Here is an 11,876-nt window from a genome sequence, read left to right on the forward strand (position 1 = left end):
TATAACAAGACTTGCATGAAAATGAGCGCTCTTGATCATTAAACCACGGCTGCTGCTGCTGCAGCTGCGCACCAAAACCATTATATGAATAAAATAATATTGTTTTTCTCATGTTTTGAATCTGAATTCATCTCAAATTTTCACCTCCCTTTATCAAAAAAGTTATAAATCTCTTAACTTTCAGCCTCCAACTTTCATTGAATCACAAACCCTTTTGCTATCCTATCATAAAAAGACACCCAAGGGTTAAATATTTTGTTATCTATATTATCACTTTACTGACATAACCTAAATGTGTGAAGCTCAATGAGAATCCAATAATTAAAGTTTGAAACTTTAAGCATTCCAAAGCTAAAATCACAAATGGGTCATCAAAAACATCTCCTCACGGTTCAAATCATAAACGAGATCTCACAAAAATGCATTCTTTACACGAGTATACGCATTTTAAAAGCCTTCAGGGAAAACCCAAAAGAGAAAATCTAAAAAAGACAATATCTACTAGTAGTGGACTTAGCCTGTTACAAATGATATCAGAATCAGACACCGAGTGATGAGATTGAGTTCCGAAGAAAGATGGTCACAAAGTGGTGTATAAGGGAGGACGCTGGGGCCCGAATGAAAATTGATTGTTTGAGTTTAGTTGAAACTGTAGCCGAGGAGACTGGCTAGCTAAGCAGTAGCAGTAGCAGCAGGCTAGGTAGCAGGCAGCAGACAGTAAATATCATTGAAATGTACCACTCATAATTCATTTCAATAATATAAATTATTGTGGCCATTTATTAACTTACCCCAACCCAAATCCTTGCACATCCATATTTTCATTTCTTTAATTTTAAATTATTTTATTTTAATTTTTCCGTATACTTTCAATAAATCTTAAAATTAGTTATTAAAAAAAAAAATCAAATTTTTCTCGCTAAAATTTGAAAATATATTTATATGAGGTATAAAAATTTAATTCATTTTAATAAATAAAAATAGAATAATTTTTGAATTGTTAAAATAAGAATAATATGTTAATAAATAAATAAAAATTACATAAATTTAATTAAAATTTTGGGCCAAAATATTTGAAAATTTAATTATACCGACTTATTTGTTGAAAAATAAAGGAATTGCATTAAGGATATATCGATATTGTTGGATTTTCTTGGTGATTTAATGAAGCATAAAATAACAGTTGACACGAAAAAATTGAATTTCGCCACGTGGCCACGAGTTTTGCCTGATACTCATGCATCCTCAACAAATACCAAAAAAAAAAAAAAAAATTTATATTTTAAATTATTATAGATTTCATTTCATAATTTTAAAGTGAATAAAAAAATGATAGTCATGTTTATTTATTAATTTTAAGTTAATTAATGGTTAATTAATATTTTAGGATCCACCCCCTTCAAGGTCTAGTGTCTTTGCTGGCACTCACAATCCGAACGAATTGGCTCTGATACCACTTGTCACAATCGCACTTTTAATGGCAGTGGACTTGCGATTGTGCGGCACTCACTTTCCAACGACATGTGAGCTAAGCCAATTCGTTATTTCGTCGCCTATAGCCAAGCGACGTATGCTCGAGCCTCTGGCCTCGGTTTTAAGAGAAGGTTTTAGAAAGTGAGGGCAGAGAGAGATTTTCGAAAGAGAGATTTTTGAAAGAGACGTTATATAAGCAAGCAATAGAGAAAATAACAACGGCTTACTGTATATAACCTTGGATAGGGAGAAATTGACAATTAGTCGTATCCCGCTATAGTACATTTTGAGGCATTTCATGTATGACAGACCTAGACATGATATTTTTGAAACGTCATACTTCCTAGAAATACAAGAGTAAAACACTAGAATATGAAAAAGACATAAAGGGTTGGGCTTGTCATGGGCATACGGCCATGGGCAACACGCCTTGTTCCTCTCTCCAATACGGGATCTTACAATCACATGCATGGACTGACGTCACTAATTAGGTTAAGAAAATTAGCGGTGTTACACTACAAAAATCAAGAATCGGGACTAAACAAAAAGGAGCTTATTTCTCGAAAGACAAAAGACCACAACGTCGAAACGAGTATAGCTAAATACTAGTTAACACGTACCATCGACCAAGATGTTAAAAATTTGAATCTCTTATCTCAAATGACTAAAAAAAGCATTTTCTCGACTTTTGAGATGATTTTTTTCCTGTTTGACCGTGAACTTGACCTAATCATAAATTTGTTACACAAATAATATGATTTTTATATATGTGTACGTCCTCGAAAATAGTACCTCTATAGTTATGCATTATTTGACTATTGATCTATGACATAAATATTATTTAAAGGTAATAGGTTGAAATGTTATATAAATATGATATTATATAATTTATAAGCTAAGGTTTAATACACAACAATTATTCCTTAATTGTTATTATTCCATTAATAAATATTTTGTCATATAATAAAATTGTTGTAATATTTTTTCTAATTAACCAAAATTCCATTTTTCGTTCATTATTTTTAATATTCAAGTAATTAAGAAAATTGATTGATTGGTTAAAATAAAAATGTGATAAATTAGTTTATATTATTATTAATAATAATTAAACCATGAGACATAATAATATATAATATTCTTAAATTGTAAAAAAAAAAAAACCTTAAAATTTTCAAAAGGGAGTCAAAGGAGTGGAATGGAAGGGAAAAAGGTAAACAAATCGGACGGTCAGGAAAGCATCAGAGATACGACGCATTGTTAGAGGAGTTGACTCATGAATTGTAAATTGGCGTGGAAGAAAGTGCCAGCAGTGCAGTAATCGGCGGTGTGTCTAGATTTGTATAATAATAATAATAATAATAATAATAATAATAATAATAATAATAATAATAAATGGTCTTTATTATTATTTTTCTTATACTTTTCTATTTTTTTTATTAATTTGATTATTATTTTAATTCATTATAATATTTGTACATTAAAAAAAAATTAATACTAATTTTAAACAACGGTTTAAATTAATCATACGTGAATCTCTCTGATGGCATACTTGACATCTTCGGGGCGTGAGACATTTCTCATGAACAGTAACAAGTAGCTTTTTTTTTTTTTTTTTTTTTTTTATTTTTTATAAGNTTTTTTTTGTATAATTATCTATTTCTGACTACGTACTGAATTGCTTGATGTTGAATGAAAGTGTCCCACATCGGTTAATTTAGGGAATGATCATGGTTTATAATCAAAAAATACATTATGAGCCATTTTGGGGAAGCCCAAAGCAAAGCCAGGAGAACTTATACTCAAAGTGGACAATATCATACATACCATTGTGGAGAGTCGTGTTCGTCTAACATGGTATCAGAGCCAGAGCCATGCCCTAAACTTAATCGTGCCAATAGATTGGCAAATCCTCGAATGTCAAACAAAGGAGTCGAGTCTCGATTAAGGGGAGACATACTTTGTTCGANGAGCCATGCCCTAAACTTAATCGTGCCAATAGATTGGCAAATCCTCGAATGTCAAACAAAGGAGTCGAGTCTCGATTAAGGGGAGACATACTTTGTTCGAGGTATCTCATATTCAAGTCGATCCAAGTTTTTTTCTCTTATGGTTCATCAATAGCTTTTCGAGGTCAAACCGAACGAGACTTGGTTGGGTTTAGAAAGTTGAGCGTTTTTATCAAGTTGGTGTGATGTCGGTCGTGTTTGAATTTATGTTTAATTTATTATGGAAACAAAAAATTAGGTGGAAATTTTTGTTATTTATTTATTTATTAATATTAATTTGATTAATTTTGCAGGAAAATCTTGTAGAGCTTTATGCCTTTAATGGACTGTCTCCAACCCTTCCCCTCTTTGTCTTTTTTGGCTGTCTGTATCATTTGGTTGGCATTGGGACTTGAAACTCACAAAAGTCCTATGCTTTCAATAATACAATTTCTTTTTTTTACAAAATTTAAGATTTAAAAAAAAAAAATCGAACGAACAGACTCTCCATTACAATGGTACGATATTGTCCACTTTGAGTATAACATGTCAGACGAACACGACTCTTTACAATGATATGATATTATATTCACTTGGAATAGGAGCTCTCATGACTTTGCTTTAACCTTCTCCAAATGCCTCACACCAATGGAGATAGTATTATTTTATTATAAACTCATGATCATTCCCTAAATTAGTCGATTGGACTTTCATCCAACAGTTTTTATGGTGTTTTTAAAATTTGATCTCAATTTTGAAAAAAGAAAAATTGCGGGTCTCTTGAATTTCGAGTTGTTTAGCCAAAATTATGGAGGAAAAAAATTATTAAAAAAACCATTTCATCAGTAATCATTAATGATTCAACGAATCTTTACAAAATAACTATAATTGTTATATAAATTTGAGAGATCGACACGAGCTTGATTAATTCAAACCAGCTAAGTTTTAAGAACGATAGGTGGCTCTTTTTGAAACGCATCGAAGTGTAACGTAACTAACTAGATATCGAAAACTAGAATATTATTTTCATATCGATTATATAAGATAAAGTCGAGAAAATAAATATGATCATGGGGAAAAGTGAAGGAACAAAAAAAAAAAAAAAAGGGGGATTTTGAATAATTTTGGAGCTCTATTCATTGTTGTCATTTGTGTAAACGACAGACATTATGATTAAGGAATTAATTAAATCATAAATTTATTCATTTTTCTATTTATCTAATAAATTTTTAAACTTTTTTTAATTAATTTTTAATTATTTTATCCTTAAAATTGCTTTTCCAGTGTTACCTCTCTTAAATATTTTTTAAAGTTTAGAAATTTATTAGACACAAAATTAAAAAGTTTAAAATTTATTAACAATTTTAAAGATTTGTTAAAATTAAAAATTAATTTTTTTTTTAAAATGATAAACTTACTAAACACAAATTTAATATATATATATATATATATATATATATATATATATATATATATATATATATATATATTATTATATATAGTAATAATTATTACATAACTTATACGTAAATAATAATAATAATTATAATAGTAATTATTATTATTAAATAGGTTAAAGAAGGCACGTTTGAGATATGCAAATAATTACGAATCTAGGATTGTACTAATTATTTTCACATAGTTCAAAATATAATCGAATATTCATATTTTATAATTAATTAATTAATTATTAAGTGGACAATAATATTGCTTAACGTCTGACAGCTCATCTGACTTTGACTGTTCACGTTTACTTTTAATTAATTAATTCATTCATAATTTCAATTATTATGGATAGTTCGATATTGTTTTTTTTTTCCTCCAATAATAATGCACTTATAAATTCACTCCATGTAATATTATTGAAGTTATTTGAATTAAATAAGGTTGTTTAAAATATTATGAATTTTAAAATCTATCTTAAATTTGACTACGGCACTGGGCGTTTCGAAAACGGGGTAGTATTTGATCGGGTGAATTCAGTAATGGATGCTTGTTGTTGGCATCCCGATCTTTCTTTCCTTTCAGAGTTTACCCAGAAGAGAATCTTGTGAGATCTCACGGTTGGAGAGGGGAATGAAACATTTTTTATAAGGATGTGGAAATCTCTTAGTAGACGTGTTTTAAAATCGTGAAGCTGACGATGGTATATAACAGGCTAAAGCGAGTAATGTATGCTAGTGGTGAGCTTGAACTGTTACAAAGGGTATCAGAGCCAGACACTAGGCGGTGTAGCAGTAAGGACATTGAGACTCCAAGGGGATTGGATTGTGAGATCCCACATCGGTTGGAGAGGGGAGGGAAGCATTCTTTATAAGGATGTGGAAATCTCTCCTTAGTAGACGCGTTTTAAAATCGTGAGGCTGACGATGATACATAATAGGCTAAAGCGAGCAACATCTCCTAGCGGTGAGCTTGAACTGTTACAAATGATATCAGAGCCAGACACTAAGCGGTGTACCAGAAAGAACATTGGGTCTCCAAGGGGACTGGATTGTGAGATCCCACATTGGTTGGGGAGGGGAACGAAACATTCGAGTATGGAAACCTCTCCTTAGTGTTTTGAAACTGTGAGGCTAACAGCGATACATAACAGATCAAAATGGACAATATGTGCTAATGGTTGACTTGGGCTGCTTACATTTTTTTGTCGAAAATATCGTAATAGAACATGCATTCCTTATAAGAGTAGGGACACCTCTCCCTAATAAGCGCGTTTTGAAACCGTGAGGCTGACGGCGATACATAACGGATCAAAACGGACAATATGTGCTAACGGTTGGCTTGACATTTTTTTGTCGAAAACATCGTGGAACATAATGAGAGTGGTTGTTGAAGGGTTGCTTTCAAAGACTTAGAATCCCTCAATTTTTTTTTTTTCACTTTTTTTTAAGCATAAAAGTGGGATCTTTCTCTATGTACTTCAACTTTAATCAATTTCTTTCTCATGCAATTCACATCATGATGTTCACATTTACTTGTTGCTTTCGAAGTTAATGAGCTATGTCCCCAAACAAACTTTCATTGTTTTTGTGGTTCGGTTTCTCGTCAAATTAACTAATATTCAATTCTTTCGTGACATGATAGCTTAAACTTATTCGTATTAGGACTTGTTTTAATCGTATTATATAAGAAAAGTTTAATAAAAATTAGGGTTTTCCCTCTCAAATCAATATGGGATCTCACAATCTACACTCGTTATGGGCCTAGCGTCCTTACTGGTACACTACTCAATGTCTGGCTTTGATACCATTTGTAACAGCTTAAACCCACTGTTAACAAATATTGCCCACTTCACACCGCTTGGTGTTTGGCTTTGATACCATTTGTAATAGCCCAAGTCTACCGTTAGCAAATTTTTTCCGTTTCGGTCTGTTATGTATCGCCGTCAGCCTCACGGTTTTAAAATATGTATGCTATGGAGAGTATCTAGCTCTACTCTGACTAGTGCCTCGCATTGTCTGATGATTGACTTTGATACTATTCGTAATGGCTCAAACCTATTACTAGCAAATATTGTTCCCTTTGACCCGTTACGTATTACCCTCAGTCTCACGATTTTAAAGCATGTTTGTTAGGAAGAGATTTCCACACCCTTATGAGAAATGCTTTATTTTCTCTCCAACTGATGTGAGATCTCACATTTAAGCTTTTAATCTTTTAATCGATATTATATGTTTTATGTCAGTTGAACTATGTTCAAGTTGATATCATTATTAGTAAATTTCTGAGCCAAACTAAATAATATTACTATCCGAAAATCTATTACACGTTTATTTATGATAAAATATTAAAAAGTCTCTTTTTCAACTAATACTTTGTTTGAGAATTTACGCAAACTTCAATTCTCAACCACGCAATGTGGAAAGACATTAAAAAAACTCTATACACAAGTACAATTATAAAATTGTACAAGTGTCACCATGAAACAACCAAATCGACAAAATTAGGCTCGGGCAAGTTGAGTTGGAAATCTTTTCTCGATCATTCCAAAATGGAATAATTTTGAATTGATTGAGTTGGTGATAGTTCATAATTCAACCTGACCTAATCTCACTCTTTATTTTCGAGTTTTTTTCTTAATTATTTTTTAAAAAAAATTCCTTATCCATAATACATGTCATATTAATAACTAAAATCTCATAAAATTCAGTATTAAGCATTCACAAGTCAAAATACATCAAAATTCAGTATTAAGCATTCACAAGTCAAAATACATCGCTAATGCTAAACATTCTTAATTATTGTAATAATCTTAAAACTAGGATAAGGTTGAGTCGGGTTAGGTTGGATTGGATTGTGCACCCTATTTTCGTGTTGGTGGGTTGAACCAACCCAAAAAACTCAAAAACCGAACTGAAGTTTCGATTTAAAAAAAAATCAATCCAACTTAAACCGGAAAAAAAAAACTAACCAAACCAATCCTTACAGTTTAAGTTGAATAATCACGGTTACTCGAGTGATCCAATCATGTAAATAACCCAACATTTTCTACAAAGCTAGTTTTTCTTTCATTGAATTTGGAGTCATATAGCTTTTTCTCTCACAAATGTCACAATCTTATCCACAAATGTTACAAAAATGAGTAGACCATGAACCATATGTATATTAACACCAAAAAGGGTTGCCAAACTCTCCTCATTTTCTTAACTCTTTTACACAATTCATTTGTTATCTGTCCAAATCAATGCATATGCTTTTACACATTTTCTCGACTTTATGCTAATAATATGAACATAAAGTCGTGTCGATTGAAGTAAGAAAAATGTGGTTACCATTGCTCCTTTGACGAAGATCCTTTGAACAGAGCTAAGAAAAAAAAAATGCTATATTGGTATATTTTAAACATTTTGTTCGAAATATATCTATATGATTATCTTAATAGAGCAAGTTCGGTAAATAGAGTTTTTTACTTAGGTAGAGGTGTAAAAGCATTACACCTAAAGACCTAAAATCTAAACCTCCATGTTTTTCTTGGGGGAAAAAGATAATATGGATATTGTGACGTCCCATATTGGTTGGGAGGAAAACAAACCACTATTTATAAGGGTGTGGAAACCTTCCCCTAGCAGACGCGTTTTAAAGCTTTGAGGGGAAGCCCGGAAGGAAAGCCCAAAGAGGACAATATCTGTTAGTGGTGGATCTAGGCCGTTACAAATGGTTTCAGAGCCAGACACCGGACGAGGTGCCAGCCTTCTCGCAGTTCCCCGAAGGGGGTAGACACGAGGCAGTGTGCCAGTAAGGACGCTGGGCCCCAAAGGGGGGTGAATTTGGGGGCGGTCCCACATCGATTGGAGGAAGGAAAGAGTGCCAACGAGGACGCTGTGCCCCGAAGGAGGGTGGATTGTGATGTCCCACATTGGTTGGGGAGGAGAACAAACCACCATTTATAAAGGTGTGGAAACCTTCCCTTAGCAGACGCATTTTAAAGCCTTGAGGGGAATCCCAAAAGGGAAAGCTCCAAGAGGACAATATCTGCTAGTGGTGGATCTGGGTCGTTACAGATATGTTTAATCTTCGTAAGAGTCGGTCTGACCTGACGTAAACAACTCAACTCAAACTTAAGCCCAGCAGACCTAAGACACTATTTGTTTTCTTCCTCTTACTGATGTTGGAGGACGTTTAACAAGTTTGATTTAAAAAACTGGACCTAAACTTACGCCTAACATACCCAAGACACTATTTGTTTTCTCCCTCTAACTGATGCTGTAATACGTTTAACAAGTCCTATCACTTGTTTTCTTCTCCTATCACTTGTTTTCTTCCTCTAATTGATGTTAGAGTATGTTTAACAAGTCCAGTCTAAAAAGCTAGACTCGAGCTTACGCCTAGCAGGCCTAAGACACTATTTGTTTTCTCCGTAAACTGATGCCGGAGTACGTTTAACAAAACTGCAGCCTTTTCTCCCTACTATGCATTGAGGACAGCCATTTCCAAACCACATCTAACATTGAATTCAAGTTCTATTTATAAATTCGTCATCCAATTGCATGTTAGATCACAGCATCAGTTTGACAGAGTCTTTAACTCGCAGACACTTCTTAAAGACAAAGGAGTCTTTAAGATTCTGCCCTTCATCATAGTTGCAATCAAAATACATCACAGGACATTATGAGCTACCAATAAGTTTAATCGACTTGAGGATTTTCTACTGTAATCGTAAGATTGTTAGTGAAGAGAGCATTACCTCGACAAGTTCTTGGCCTGCTTGTCCTTCACTTGCTGCTCAACCTGCCTTGTATCAATCAAATCATTGCTACAAATTGGGCAAGAACTTTACTCTTAATGGTGGCTTGAGACCCATTTGTCTGTGTCTGAAAACAGCCATCGTAGAATTCCCCCATATACTCTGATCTTGGCCGTCAAGCTAAAGACCCATTTCGTTTGATGCCTACAACATGAAAGGCATTATTGTTAACCAAACGAATGGATGTCAGAGAAATGAAGGGCCATATAGTTTGTTCGTCCAATACCTGAGATGGGCAACGGCGTTCTTCTTGGAAAGGGTTCTGGTTCCTTGATATCAACTACAACAGCATCGGATGTCAGGAAAGTTTTCGCAACAGAAGCGGCATGCTCCAAGCAACATCTGACGACCTGCCCCAGATAACTAAAATTTAGTGCAACAAGTTGTTGGTTGATGAAAAACCATTCCTTCACTATATTTTCAACCAACCTTTTCCCAATCTATTTCTTTCAAGATCCTTTAAATACTAAATTTCATATTTCATCAAAGAAATGGATGTTACTCTGCTATGTTTCGATCAAATTCTTCAAAAGTTCAAGAGCTCGGAAGAAAGTTCATAACCTTCGATGGATCCATGATTCCAGCTTTCATTAAATCCTCGTAATGGTCTGTGGCGGCATTATATCCATAATTCATATCATTGTTAATTAGAACCTGCGAGATATGAAATTATTTTTCCATGATTGATTAGACACGATATGTGAAGATGAGAAAATTATACAACGCAAATTAGAAGCAAATTCCTCTGTTCACAGCAACCTTATCTATAACCACACTTCCATTAACACCGGCGTTTCTCGCAATTAGTCTTGTAGGATAACTCAAAGCCCTTTTGAAAATTTCGGCACCAATCTGTAAATTGACCAGTGAAATCAATATGAACAATTTAGAGAACCCATCATATTAATTCAGGTAATATTCTAGTTGATAATGCTAATCAAAACTAAGTCTAACTGTGCAGTCATCATATTCAAGCAAACAACTTTATATAATATTAAGATATTAGAGCAGAAAATTTTGAAGTAAGCCAAGAGGGATACCATCTGCTCTTCATTTTCCAGGACATTCTTTATAGCATCCACCTTGGTTGACAGCCTTAAAAGACAACAACCACCACCAACGACAACACCCTCTTCAATTGCAGCCTACAATAAACATAAGGTTATCACTGATGATAGGAACTCATATCACAAGGAAAACAAACCAACCAAGCACCTTTGACGCATTCAAGGCATCCTCAATCCTTAACTGTTTATCCTTCAATTCAACTTGAGTTTGTGCTCCTACCTACAATAAAACAAGGTGGCGTAAGTTGCTATTTTCCTATGTTGATATAGGCAATATTTTGAGTTCTTAAATTATACCTGAAGTATAGCAATTCGCCCAGATAGTCTAGCAATTCTCTCATTCAATATCTTCTTTGGAAATTTTTCCTCAGTATTCTGCAGAATAGATGATAGTATGTCTCTTGGTGTAATTCAACTAAACGTCAAAGCAATATACTTCAGCATGAAAATTTGCGTTCTTTTATATTACTTAGAAATGGATCCTGCAATGCAGAAAACCTCGAAATGTAGGATATCTCAGCATAGATAAGGGATGATTCCAGCACCTCCAAAAGCTTTTGAATTTGTAAAACCCTTTTTTGAACTGCTTCCCGAGTAGTCCCATCTGTAACTATTAGTGTGGAATCCTTCGTTATAACAACCTTAGTAGCAGAGCCCAATACCTCGTTGCCGGTCTTTTCTAAAGTCAGTCCACTATCTTCTCTGATCACAGTTGCTACAAACATACAAAAGAGTCAGGAACTTTTGATTACACTTTATAGTAAAATCTTCTGAGAACTAAAAGAGAACTACAAGTAAAATTCCTTTTCTTTTCATTATTATCATACATATAAGATGTAATTCATGTATTTCATCCCAATGGTATACTTCATTAGATACAGCATCCTTGTAAATTTATGTATTTCATCGTCATTATGGTGAAATGTCCTTCACTGAATTCTCTTGATCTCTGATATATGTTTATGCCGAAATCTCATTGAATTTAGAATATACTGTACCACTCCATAGATGTAGAAATTAGTTGCACTTATTCATGTTAGCGCTTAAGGGAAAAAGAAAAGAAAACAGTGCCCTTTTCCTTATTTTTTTTCCTTTGGGGGGGGG

General features: G+C 33.5%; 1 protein-coding gene across 2 annotated transcripts in view; it reads right to left on the reverse strand.

Moving 5' to 3' along the window:
- Positions 1–8,029: 8,029 nt before the first annotated feature.
- LOC111801417 (chaperonin 60 subunit beta 4, chloroplastic-like) overlaps positions 8,030–11,876 on the reverse strand; it is a 6,432-nt gene continuing 2,585 nt past the window's right edge. Inside the window, exons 7-15 of one of the 2 annotated variants that reach the window (XR_002816134.1) lie at positions 11,318–11,487; positions 11,070–11,147; positions 10,921–10,992; positions 10,746–10,850; positions 10,465–10,557; positions 10,267–10,359; positions 9,932–10,055; positions 9,646–9,849; positions 8,030–8,267 (exon numbers count right to left, since the gene is read on the reverse strand). Coding sequence is in view for 1 of the 2 variants with exons in the window: in XM_023685412.1 (XP_023541180.1) it covers positions 9,821–9,849; positions 9,932–10,055; positions 10,267–10,359; positions 10,465–10,557; positions 10,746–10,850; positions 10,921–10,992; positions 11,070–11,147; positions 11,318–11,487 (764 nt within the window). In the remaining variant the exon portion in view is untranslated. Of the gene's footprint in view, positions 8,268–9,403; positions 9,850–9,931; positions 10,056–10,266; positions 10,360–10,464; positions 10,558–10,745; positions 10,851–10,920; positions 10,993–11,069; positions 11,148–11,317; positions 11,488–11,876 lie in introns of those variants that run through there. The other variant, XM_023685412.1, reaches the window with a different exon arrangement.

The sequence above is a fragment of the Cucurbita pepo genome, chromosome LG09, assembly GCF_002806865.2.
Source record: "Cucurbita pepo subsp. pepo cultivar mu-cu-16 chromosome LG09, ASM280686v2, whole genome shotgun sequence".
Taxonomy (NCBI): Eukaryota; Viridiplantae; Streptophyta; class Magnoliopsida; order Cucurbitales; family Cucurbitaceae; genus Cucurbita; species Cucurbita pepo.